General features: G+C 44.6%; 1 protein-coding gene across 5 annotated transcripts in view; it reads right to left on the reverse strand.

Moving 5' to 3' along the window:
- PWWP2B (PWWP domain containing 2B) overlaps nt 1-12843 on the reverse strand; it is a 92329-nt gene extending 79486 nt beyond the window's left edge. Inside the window, exon 1 of one of the 5 annotated variants that reach the window (XR_004539295.1) lies at nt 12484-12723. Coding sequence is in view for 2 of the 5 variants with exons in the window: in XM_033942988.1 (XP_033798879.1) it covers nt 12484-12488 (5 nt within the window). In the remaining 3 variants the exon portion in view is untranslated. Of the gene's footprint in view, nt 1-12483; nt 12724-12753 lie in introns of those variants that run through there. The other 4 variants (XM_033942990.1, XM_033942988.1, XM_033942991.1 and 1 more) reach the window with 4 other exon arrangements.
- Between the last annotated feature and the right edge of the window lie 260 nt (nt 12844-13103).

Consider the following 13103-nt stretch of genomic DNA (forward strand, 5'->3'; position numbering starts at 1 on the left):
CAAGATTTCCCTGCAGTTAGACTGCTTCACATTAATGAGTGCATTGCGATTGCTTGTGTTATGCAGTTATCTTTGCCCATAAAGCAGCGGAACAGCAAACATGGCCAGACCGGGCAACTACGGTACTTTTGAAACCTGGGAGCATTTTTTTTTTTTTAAAGACTATTTTGTTGATGATTTTCTTCTCTACATCAGGGGTGTCAAAGTCCCTCCTCGAGGGCCGCAATCCAGTCGGGTTTTCAGGATTTCCCCAATGAATATGCATAAGATCTATTTGCATGCATTGTTGTCATTGCATGCACTGGATTGCGGCCCTCAAGGAGGGACTTTGACACCCCTTCTCTACATTCTTCCATCTTGGACACTGCGGATCGATTGCCATGCTGTTTTCTTTGGCCAAGGAGAAATTCCAGGACCAAATTAGAAACACTATGCTAAAGCACCCATTAGGGGAGCTCAATAGGCCCAAGTAATAAGCAAACAGCAAATGGTCCATTTACTGGCTTGCCCTAAAATTGTGCAACTAATGCAAGTTAACATCTAAGTCAGGGGTGTCAAAGTCCCTCCTCGAGGGCCGCAATCCAGTCGGGTTTTCAGGATTTCCCAAAGAAAATGCATGAGATCTATTAGCACACAATGAAAGCTGCGCATGCAAATAGATCTCATACATATTCATTGGGAAAATCCTGAAAACCCAACTGGATTATGGCCCTCGAGGACGGACTTTGGCACCCCTGATCCAAGTTAAGACACATTGAACATGGGCAATTCTATAAGGAAGGCATCAAAAGCACACAGAAATGATCTGAACATTAGTGTACACATAGGTCTGCAGTGGCACTAAGGACTGCAGTGACTTGTTTATGGCCAGATCTAAGGGCCTTTACTCTATCCTCATCCTTCTTGACCTGTCTGCTGCCTTATACTGTTAATCACAGCTTACTCCTTGATAACGCTGTCCTCGTTTGGATTCCTTGAATCTGTCCTCTCCTGGTTTGCCTCCTACCTTTCCCAACGCACCTTTAGTGTATATGTTGGTGGGTCCTGCTATCCTGCTAGCGGTGGGCGTACCCCAGGGTTCTGTCTTAGGATCTCTTCTCTCTCTACACCTCTTCCCTTGGTGCCTTGATCTCCTCCCATGGCTTCCAGCATCACCTAAATGCTGATGACTCCCAGATCTACCTCTCTACACCTGAAATTTCACCTAAAGTCCAAGAAAAAGTCTCTCCTTGTTTGGATGACATTGCCACCTGGATGTCCTGCTATCATCTGAAACTAAATATGTCCAAATCTGAGCTGCTCCTGTTTCCTCCTAAACCCTCTGCTCTTCCTTTCTCCATCTCAGTAAATAATACTGTCATTGTTCCAGTCTCCTCTGCTCGCAATCTTGGAGTGGTCTTCGATTCCGATGGTCTCATTTTCTACGCACATCCAACAAGCCGCTAAGACCTGTCACTTCTATCTCTTCAATATCACCAAAAATTCACCCCTTCCTCTCTGGGCACTCTACCCGGACCCTTGTCCACATTCTTGTAAACTCACGCTTAGATTACTGCAATCTACTTCTAACTGGTATCCCGCAGTGTCACCTCTTCCCCTTGCAATCTGTGCAAAGCTCTGCTGCATGACTCATCTTCTACCAACCTCATTACACTCGTCACTCCTCTCCTTAAGAAAATGAAAAAAAAAAACCCACCTATTTTCTTTCATTTGATTTTACGTGGGGTTTCTGTTCCCTCTCTTTTTTTTCTATATTTGCTCATCCCTCTCCTTAAGTCACCTCACTGGCTCCCTATCCACCATTGCATTCAAGCTCCTATTGCTGACCCACAAGTGTGTTCATTCTGCTGTCCCTCAGTATCTCTCCTTATCTCTCACTGCCTAGAAGACTGATTGGGCGGTATAAGAAATTTAAAATAAACTTGAAACTTAAACACCTCCCCGAGAAGTCCGTTCCTCAGATAAGCTGCTCTTAGCTTTACCTTTCTCCTCCTTTGCCAATTCCAGACTTCATTCCTTTCATCTAGCTGCCCCCTAAGCCTGGAATAAATTACCTGAGTTTGTCCGTCAAGCCCCTTCCCTTGTTTAAAAGCAGACAGAAAACCCACCTTTTTGATACAGCCTTCAATCCTTAACCCTACTCCTCTGCCCTCCAACCCAGCCAGCTGATTAACCGTTCCCCTTAACTGTATCCATGACATCTTGTTTCAGTCTTTGGGAAGCAGAGCTGAGATTGTGATGTCACAATGCCTCATTCCACCAATAAGAGCCAACCTCATCAGTGATGTCACAATGGCTTGATTGTCCTGTACTCCCCTCTGCCCTCCTACCCAGCCAGTTGATTAACCATTCCCCTTAACTGTATCCATGACATCCTGTTTGTCTGTCTTGCCTGTTTAGATTGTAAGCTCTTTTGAGCAGGGACTGTTTTCTTTTTGGTGACTCTGTACTGCGCACGTCTGGTAGCGCTATAGAAATAATAATATTAGTAGTGTGAAGAGTTTCAGTGTTTGGGAAGCAGAGCTGAGATCCTGATGTCATAATGCCTCATTCCACCAATGCCTAAGAGCCAACCTCATCAGTGATGTCACAATGGCTTGATTGTCCTGTACTCCCCTCTGCCCTCCTACCCAGCCAGCCGATTAACCGTTCCCCTTAACTGTATCCATGATATCCTGTTTGTCTTTCTTGGCTGTTTAGATTGTAAGCTCTTTAGAGCAGGGATTGTTTTCTTCTTCTCTGTGACTCTGTGCAGTGCTGCGTGCATCTGCTAGCACTATAGAAATAATTAATAGCAGTAGTAGTAGTGTTTAAATGCCAGTATTCGAGCTAAATATTCTATCAACTTGTGCATCCCAAACCAAGCAGTTTTGGTTGCAGGCAAAACTGATTCTGCAACCAAAATCAATAGCTCAGTTTCGGCCGGAACCAAAATTGTGGCCCTGTCCCCCACTGCCTCCCCATCCTCCCTCTCCCTTCCTGCTTTAGTCTCTCCCTGGATGTACCTTGTAAAGGTCATTCTCAGTTTGAAAATGGCAGCTGGAACTTCCCATGGCAGTCTTGCAAGGCTGCTGAGGGAAGACACAGCCACCATTTTTTCAGCACAGAGGAAAAGGGCAGGAGCAATTCAAAATGCTTCTGCCCTGAAGACAAGATGACACCATCAGGGTCTTTACAAGGGCCTACTGGGGAAAGGGCATGAGGGTGGCATGGTGGGCAGCCCAGGGGAGACATGCTTTCTGTCAGGTGGGGAGAGGTCAGCTGGCAGCAGTAGGAGGCAGGATAACAGGGTCAAGTTTCCACTGAAATGCATGGCATTTCTGGTGGAGACCCAAAACCAGATTTCAGGTTTCAGTGCCAAATCTGAAGCCAAAATTCAGTCATTCTCTACTGAAACTTAAATGCAATGGATGCACACCTGGGCAGAGTATAGGTGGCCATACCCATCAGCCTTAGAAACAATAAGGTTTATTAGGTATAATCACACATCAAAACATATTTCATATATTAATATAAAGTCCTTTTCATTTGCTGCTGGACCCAACACGGTCCATGTTCTGGCTTTGGATAGAAGCCTTCCTCAGGGATGACAATATCATTCCAGTGGATGGCTCCAGGCTCGTGACCAAATGCACGAGGTCTTCGATGCCTGCACCCGCACAGCTACATAGCGTTCTTTGGGGCTTGTAAATATGCAATTCTCACTCAAAATCAAACAACGCTATGTGGCTGTGCGGGTGCAGGCATCGAAGCCCTCGTGCATTTGGTCACGAGCCTGGAGCCATCTACTGGATTGATATTGTCACCCCTGAGGAAGGCTTCTATCCAAAGTCAGAACATGGACCGTGTTGGGTCCAGCAGCAAATGAAAAGGACTTTATATTGATATATGAAATATGTTTTGATGTGTGATTATACCTAATAAACCTTACTGTTTCTAAGGCTGATGTGTACAGACCCTTCTCCACTGGTTTTCTTGTTCTGGCATATTTGACGTGGCATCATTTTCCTTGTTTATGTGGAGCATGGAGAAGATGTGTAAACTAAAGAACAAACATAAAATTGATCCTTTAGTCCCACAGGCGATGCAAATAACAGTGAAAACAAAAAGATCTGTGGAGATGGTGATGTTCAAGATGCAGGCTTTATTGAAAAATATATAATTGGATAATCCACATAAAATATATCTAGGACCTAAACCATAGAGAGCTATTGACCCAACACGGTCCGTGTTTCGACAATGATGTCTTCCTCAGGGGTCCCTATAAGTCCTGATATTAAAGCACGTGGATTAAACACTGAAAACAATGAGGAATCCTCGTTCGCGCAGAGTTACGCTCGGTATTGTTTTCAATGTTTAATCCATGGGCTGTGTTGAAACACAGACCGTGTTGGGTCCATACCTCTCTATGGTTTAGGTCCTAGATATATTTTATGTGGATTATCCAATTGTATATTTTTGAATAAAGCCTGCATCTTGAACACAGATCTTTTTGTTTTCGAAGGTGTGTAAACCGACACTCTCCAGAGAGTTAACACCCAGTAATGATCATTGCTTGCAGTAATGACACAGGAATGCCCCCAATAGTTAATGCTGAGATCTTGCATTCAATAAGGGCAGTTCTATAAAAGGAAGCCTATTTTATTAAGGAATGTAGGTGCTTTCCATTATGAAATACTAGCATAACAGGTAAAATATGCACATTTAACACACTATAATTTATGTAATAATAATAATAATTTTATTCTTATATACCACCAAAGCCATAATAGTTCGAGGCGGTTTACAATAAGAAGAGTTGGACAATCAGCGAAGATAGGTACAATGAAAAGTCGATTGAATACAAGTGAGCAGGATAAAGAGATAAGAGGAGCTGGGACAATCAGCACACAATCAGCGAAAATAGGCACACTGTGAAGTCGTCAAGTAATGTAAGCAGAGTACTAAGAAGGCTTGAGAGATCTTGGCTACAAGTCGGTTAGAGTATAACGGGAATAGGCTTTAGGAGATCTTAGGTTACAAATTTATTGTACAAGTTTGTTTTTACTAGTTTTCTAAAACTTAGATAGGATGAGGAGTGTGTAATAATGTTGCCAAGACAATTGTTCAGATGACCTGCTCGGAAAGTGAGTGTTCTGTCCAAGTATCTTTTATATTGGCAGGCCTTTATAGATGGATGGATAAACAAATGGACTCTGCGTGTAGGTCTAGTGGAACAATCCAAGTTGAAATGGGAAAGCAAGTACATAGGGGCCAAACCAAGAATGGATTTGAAGCTAAGACAGACAAATTTGAACAGAACTCTTGCCTCCAGGGGCAGCCAATGAAGTTCTTGATAGTAAGGAGTAATGTGGTTCCATTTTTTTTATACCAAAAATCAATCGTACTGCTGAATTTTGAATAATTTGGAGTCTTTGAATGGTTTTCTTGAAAGACCCCAAGTAAATGATATTGCAGTAGTCGAGCATGCTTAGAATGGAAGATTGCACCAGTAGACGGAATGAAGTTGCGTCAAAGTACTTTCTGATGGTTCTTAGTTTCCATAATGTCGAGAAGTCTTTTTTAACCAATAATTCCGTGTGTGCATCTAGAGTAAGGTCCAGAGTCACTCCCAGAATTTTTATGGAATTGACAATTGGAAAGTCTTGTCCGTTCAAAGAAATTGAAGAATCTTTGAATTTGTCATTCGGACTCGCCAGGAATAATTTGTTTTTTTCTGGGTTGAGTTTCAATTTGAATTCGGTCATCCATTGTTCAATTTGCTTTAAAATAGATGCCAGATGGTTCTTAGTCTCAGGAGACAGGTTTGTTAGGGGGAAAACTATAGTGATGTCGTCGGCAGAGATGTAAAATTTGACTTTTAGACTTTGCAGTAGATTACCCAATGAGGCAAGGTAAATATTAAACAGTGTAGGGGATAGGGGGGAACCCTGCGGAACCCCACATGAGTTAACCCAGCTGAAGGATAGTTTGTTGTCACTGTAAACTTGGTACGATCGTTGTATCGGAAAGCCCTGAAACCATTTTAACACGTTACCCGAAAGTCCAATTGACTCCAGACAGTCAATTAGGATGACGTGATCAACTAAGTCGAAGGCATTACTTAGACCAAATTGCACTTGTGCCCTGACTGAATAAGCTAATAATCCAGGCACAAGCATTTACACCAGCTCTATGGCTTGTGTGTCTATGTTTATTAAACTTTGATATCCCGCCAAATCTTACAACAGTTCTCAGCAGTTTACATAATTTAAAAAAATTCAATAATATAAAGAAAAGAACTCTAGAAAGCATAGGACAGCACTAAAAGAAACACAATCATACAACATGTAAACCATTATTTCAAAGAGTGTGAAGTGGTTAAGGAAGGCCTGTTAACTTCTCAATCAGTGAATGTGATCCATCAGAAAGGAATCTATGCCAAAAAAGCTAATTGAAAAAAATGGGCCTTTGATATTGTCTTAAAAGCCTTAAGATTTACTGCAGACTGAATATGGTTCGGAAGATGATTCCAAAGACTAGGTGCACTTATATACAGGAACATAACATAAGCATCACCCAGCTTTATGACCTCGCCCAAGCACCCTTCCCTGCCTTCCACCAATCAATTTAAACAAACCTAAATTGACATGCCCACCGCCCAATCCCTCCCCAATTACTTCCCCCCCCCCTCGCCCCACTAACCCAACAAACTCCTGGCCGATGGGCGACACAAGGGCTCTACCAGCTCTATTCCGCCAATCGACACAGGGGTCTCGGGCTCCCATTTAATGTTGCTTATCCTAGAAATAAGCACTAGATTTCCCCAATTCCCTCTTAATAACAGCTTATGGACTTTTTCTTGTCTAAAGCTTTTTATTTTTTTTTTTTTGTTAAACCCTACTAAGCTGACTGCTTTTTCCACATTCTCTGGCAATGAATTCCAGAGTTGAAGAGATATTTTCTCTGATTTGTTTTAAATTCGCTACTTGGTAGCTTCATTGTATGTCCCCTAGTTCTTGATTTCTGTAAAGAATAAACCACCGATCCACATCTCCTAGTTCCAATCCACTTAGCATTTTGAGACCTCTTAAAGACCTCTATCCTCCTCAGCTATCTCTCCTGCAAGCTAAAGAGCCCTAGCATCTTTAAAATTTCCTTAAGGGGGGAGTAGTCTCATCCCCATTATCATTTCTGTCACCCTTTATTAGCACTTAGCCAAAAATACCTTTTTAAATTCCTCTATATCTTTTTTTGAGATGGAATGAGCTAAATTGTACACATAATTGAGGTGTGTATTTTATCTGTTACATTAATATCTACTGTATAAAGCAGCGTATCGCAAATTGTGTGCTGCGGCACACTAGTGTGCCCCGGGAGATTCTGGTTGTGCCGCCAGGCGCCGTGGAGGAGGAGAGGCGGCGGCCGACTGCCCACAGGATGTGTGTCTTGCGGCGAGGCACATTCCGTAGGCAATTAGCCGGCATTTCTCCTCCTCTCCACGCCTTTTCTTTTTTAGCACCCTTCCCCTCCCCCCCGCTGCCATCGCAGGGCCCCATCTGGAGGGCCTCTGCGCATGCGCGGATGTTGATGTGATGACATCACGCATGCACGTGACATCATCACGTTGATGCCCATGCACTTTCAGATGCCCTCGAGCCGCCACCCCCAATTTATTAATAATAATAATAATAATAATACAGTGGTACCTTGGATTAAGAGCATAATCCGTTCCAGGATCATGCTCGTAATCCAAAATGCTCGTTTATCAAAGCGAGTTTCCCCATAGGAAATAATGGAAACTCTCTTTGATGCATTCCCCCCCCCAACGAGAACTGGCATTGCTCCCCCCGAAGATCCCCCCCCTGCGATTCGGCACTTCCCCGCCATGATCTTGCACCCCCCCACGTGATTGGGCACCACCCCCCCGCCATGATCCGGCACCCCCCCAACGCGATAGGGCACCCCCCTGCCACAATCCAGCACCTCCCTCATGCGATTGGGCCCCCCCCCACCACGATCCGGCCCCCCCCCCCGACGCAATTGGGCACCCCCTGCCATGATTTGGCACCCCCCCCCCTGACGCTTCTTACCCTCATCTGGGCACCGGCATGTCCTGTGCTTGGTGCCGGTGCCCGAAGATCAGCCTCCTCTTCTGCTAGGCCTTGAGCATCTGAGCATGCTAGGCCTTGAGCATTCAGAACGTGAACTCGCAGGCCTTGAGCATGCTCAGATGATCAAGGCCTAGCAGAAGAGATCGATCTTCGGGCACCGGCACCAAGCACAGGACATGCCGGTGCCGGTGCCCAGATGAGGGTAAGAAGCGTCGAGGGGGGTGCCGGATCGTGGCGGGGGGTGCCCAATCACGTCGGGGGGGGGGGGTGCCGGATCGCATCGGGGGGGGGGGGGTTGCCGGATCGCGGGGGGAGGGTGCCGGATTGCAGGGGGGCGGGGCGCTCGGTTTCCGCGGCACCGATTTTGCAAATGTTTTGCTCGTCTTGCAAACCGGTGCACTCATAAACTGAGGTACCACTGTAATTTTATTCTTATATACCGCCAAAGCCATAGATGTTCGAGGCGGTTCACAGCAAGAAGCGCTGGACAATCAGTGAAGAGTTTACAGTCAAAGTCAGCAATACAATCTTACATAATGAAGGAATATGAAAGCTATGTAGTTCATCAGGGTTACTGGTTGAGTAAACAGAGCTGAGAAGATTCTTAGTTAACAAGTCGACTGAACAAGCTCGTTTTTATCAGTTTTCTAAAATTTAGTGCGCCGCCGGCCCGCAAAAGCTTGTGAGATGCTGGTATAAAGGAAAGCAGGCACCAACTTTCCTTTCTCCCCTTTATAGAAGTGCCCTAATTGAGTGATCTCAACATGAACTGTTGAGGACATTCCTGTGCCATTACTACAAGCAGTGATCCCTACTGGGTGTAAACAGCATGAAGCAGAATTCAATTAGCTATACTTCTGGAGGTGTGGCAAATTTCACTGTGCTGTTTGCCACATTAGCAGTTAATTCCCCCCCCCCTGCTTTTTACTAAGCCGTAGCCCAGAACACTAAAGGCTGGATTCACTAACAATAGCGACTCAATCACTATTGGCCAATTCTCTGGCCGATTTTCCAACAGCATCACTGTTAAGTTTGCATGCAAATGATGTGCATGCAAAACCACCAACTCAGTCGCTCAGTGAGCGATTGACACAATGCAGAGCTCTAACAGTAGTGACAGGGGAAGCAGCCTCCTGTCACTAAAGTCAGGGCTTCTGCTTTTTTTTTTGTAATGGGTCAGATGTTCTGCGCGCCATCTGTTCCATTAAAATAGCCCTGCCCCACCCCGCTAGTACTCCCAAGCCACCGTCCCCCATCCCCCCCCCCCCGAACTCCAAAAAGATGGCAGGAGGGATGCCCACTCTCTGCTGCCATGAAGGACCTCCTCCCTCCACCCCCAAAGAAAAAGGCAGGCGGGTATATCAAATCTATGACCCTTTACCTTCTAAACAGGAAGTACTAAAGCTAACTCCGTGTAGTAGCTGCCAAGTTTCATATGGCCCAGCAGATGCTGGGAATATCAATAGTTGCTGTATGAAATTTGCTGGTTTTAAGAAAGGTTTAGACAAGTTCCTGGAGGAAAAGCCCATAGTCTGTTATTGAGAAAACACGGGGGAAGCCACTGCTTGCCCTGTATTGGTCGCATGGAATATTGCTACACCTTGGGTTTAGGCCAGGTAGTGGTGACCTGGATTGGCCACCATGTTAATGGGCTAGTGGGCTTGATGGACCATTGGTCTGATCCAGTGAGGCTATTCTTATGTTCTTATGCAGCTGCTGCATGGTAAACTCCCGTGTTAAGCCACGGTAACTTCAAAGTTTTACTGCGGTTTAGGCAAAGGTCTTCTCAATGTGCTTCTCTGATGAAGGAAGAAAGAACTAACGATTGTGCCATTTTCAGCTGAATAAGTATACTGTATTCTATTCTGATAATGTTGGGGGGGGAGGGGGAAATACCTTTCTTTTGCCATACCAATTTTTTTTTAAATGTCTAATGGACAAAATTCCAGACTACATTTATAAACTTACTCTCAACTGCCCACTGCTCACCACCCTTGCCAGCAGATTCTGTAAACGGTGCCTAAATCAGCCGGTGCCTACACAAACGGTGCCAGCCGCGTTTCAATCACGCTTAGGCACCATGAACCGAATTGCAGCCACCAACACCTAAGAATAAACTTAGGCACCGGTAATCTAGGCCAGAGCTTTAAAGGCCTAAATCTCTGGCACCTAAGATTTACAGAGAATCAAGCCTAGTGAAGCCTAAGGTCATCTCTGCCCCTAACTACGTCTACTTTGACCGTAGGCGCGATGCCAACACCTACTTTTCTTAACGAGTTTTTTTAATTGGTTTTAAACGGTGCTGTCCATTACCGTGCCAATTAAAGCAATTAAGTTAGTTCCCAAGTTTATTCACATCTTACTATCCCGCTCAAAGGGTCAAAACCTTCTGGGTGGCTTAAAATCTAAAATCCTAATTAACTGAAAATTACCCACCCCCTTCCAAAACCACAAAAGCGGTTTTTAGCTCTACGCTGCCCCCGACACTCCCCCCTCCCCCCTCCATAACTGTATCCCCCACCCTGGCATCCTGTTTGTCTGTCTTGACTGGTTAGATTGTAAGCTCTTTCAAGCAGGGACTGTGTCATCATGACTCTATAAAGCACTGCGTACATCTGTTAGAGCTCTGGAAATAATAGTAGTAGTAGATGAAAATAAATACACACAAATAGAAAGCACGAGGCGACGTCAGAGCATTGCATGTTAAAAGCCGTTGTATGTAAGTGAACATGCAGCTTTTCTTCTACAGACTTTGGAAGCTCACATATTAAGGGCTTTCTATGATTTCTGTATGCAGATACAGTACTTCAGTTCTGGGTTGGCAATGAAAACATTGCCTTAGATCAGTGTCTCACTAAACGTGGTGGCCGCGGCTCGAGGGCATCTGGATGTGCATGGACTTCGGCGTGATGATGTCATGCACATGACATGATCAAACGCGCATGTGCAAAGGTCCCTCCAGATGGGGCCCTGAGCCGCCCCAAGAAAGAGGCGCCGGTGCCAGCTGACTGCCCGCAGCAGGGGTGTCAGAGTCCCTCCTCGAGGGCCGCAATCCAGTCGGGTTTTCAGGATTTCCCCAATGAATATGCACGAGATCTATTTGCACGCACTGCGTTCATTGTATGCTAATAGATCTCATGCATATTCATTGGGGGAAATCCTGAAAGCCCGACTGGATTGCGGCCCTCAAGGAGGGACTTTTGACACCCGTGGCCTACAGGATGTGCCTCTCGCCACAAGAGGTCCCGGCGCCTCTCTCCCCCCCCCCCCCCCCCCGGCATCTTGCGGCATACAGTTTGCAATACTGCCTTAGATAATAGAGGATGGTCTTTGCAGGGCCTCCTGCAAATGAAGGTGGCACTTACACCAGGTAGAAGCAAAAACCTTGAGAATTTTGTTTTTAATATTGTCCCAGTGACCCAGCAGTTAAATGGCACAATCTGTTTACTAAACTAGAAGTTAAAACAGGGGTGTCCAACCTTTTGGCTTCCCTGGGCCGCATTGGCCCCCAAAAATGTTTCTGGGGCCGCACAAATGCGCAAACGCTGCAGCAAGACCGAGGAGGGAGCCGGCAAGAGGGTAAACACCCGGGGGCAGCAGAGGAAAACGCTGCATCGCCCTTGACCGGGACCGCATAAAATACTTCACGGGGGCAGCAGGTTGGACACCCCTGGGTTAAAATATTAGATCAGTGGAGGCAGTACAGTAACACATTTTTTTCTTATGTGTGCTTAAAGGGGTCAAAGCCATGCATTTACCCCACCGGCTTTATCATGAAATTTGAAAACATTATTTCAGTATTAAATAACATGAATTTGATTGGATATCTGGCTTTCAAGTTTTCTTTTTTTTAATAATGTTTTTATTGAATTTTTCCAAAATTATATAAACCAGCAATAAACCAGCTTTCAAGTTTTCTAAGTACTGCAGATGGCAGCAATCAGCTTTTCACATAAACTCCCCATACATCTTCCCTATTGTTATCTAGATGACTGAAGGAACAAATTGAAAGCAGGTTTCAATTTTATGAGGGTGAGAAATCTGCAACTTATTCCAGATGCGTTTGGTATCAAATAACATCGCTGGATCGTTTTTAAAATTTTGACAATTTATGTTCAGTGTTGACGACAAACAAATCTTGAACGCAAACTACACATTCTACTACCCCGGCAACAACGCTGTTTGTAAGTGCCTTTGAGATGGCCGTATGCAATTATTACATCTGTAAATCATTTCAGTAAGTTGAGACCCCGGATGCAGCTATTTTAACATAAGTCTGACGCGGATCTAAAAAAGATGCGCAGATCATACATAAAGTATTGGAATGTTTAAAAAAAAACCCAAACGGTTTAAAATGCTCAAAGCTTGTCACTTGGTATATTGAACTTACAGCATTGTGGCTCTTGCTTACTTGAATACTTCTTTCAGCCATTCTATGACGGTGCAGATTTATAAGATAAAAACTAAAAGAAAGGTTGCATATTCGCAGACGCTCACCCCAGATGAAATACGTGTCTACTGTAAACAGGAGAGAAAGTGGAGCCAGAGCGATAGAAAAGCCAGGGCTAACGTCTAACAGGAAACAACTGGTGGAACACAGGCAGGAAATAAGAGAGAGAGAGAGTGAGAAAGAGAGACGAAAGTCCACGGCTCTTGTTACCTGTTTGGTCTTCATCTTCAGCCCTTAGCAATTAAATGTTTGACAATATGAAGAGGTTACGTGACATTTACTTTTCAGACCATAGCTCCCTCTAGTGGTCAAACGGGAAATCAAAGATTGCACTTACCGTAATACACAACACAGGCACAGGGCATCGCTCAATCTTCCCTCCTTTTACTCTCTACATCCTCCCCTTAATACTTCAATCAACCACTCAGCCCAGTTTCTTCATGGGTTGTTGTTTTGTTTTTTTAACCAACCATAATACATTTTTAACATTGGAATAAATAGGCATTTTGCAGCTGCAGTTAAAAATCAACAAAGACTATGAACACTTTAAGCAAGATCCT

The sequence above is a fragment of the Geotrypetes seraphini genome, chromosome 4 (assembly GCF_902459505.1).
Source record: "Geotrypetes seraphini chromosome 4, aGeoSer1.1, whole genome shotgun sequence".
Lineage (NCBI taxonomy): Eukaryota > Metazoa > Chordata > Amphibia > Gymnophiona > Dermophiidae > Geotrypetes > Geotrypetes seraphini.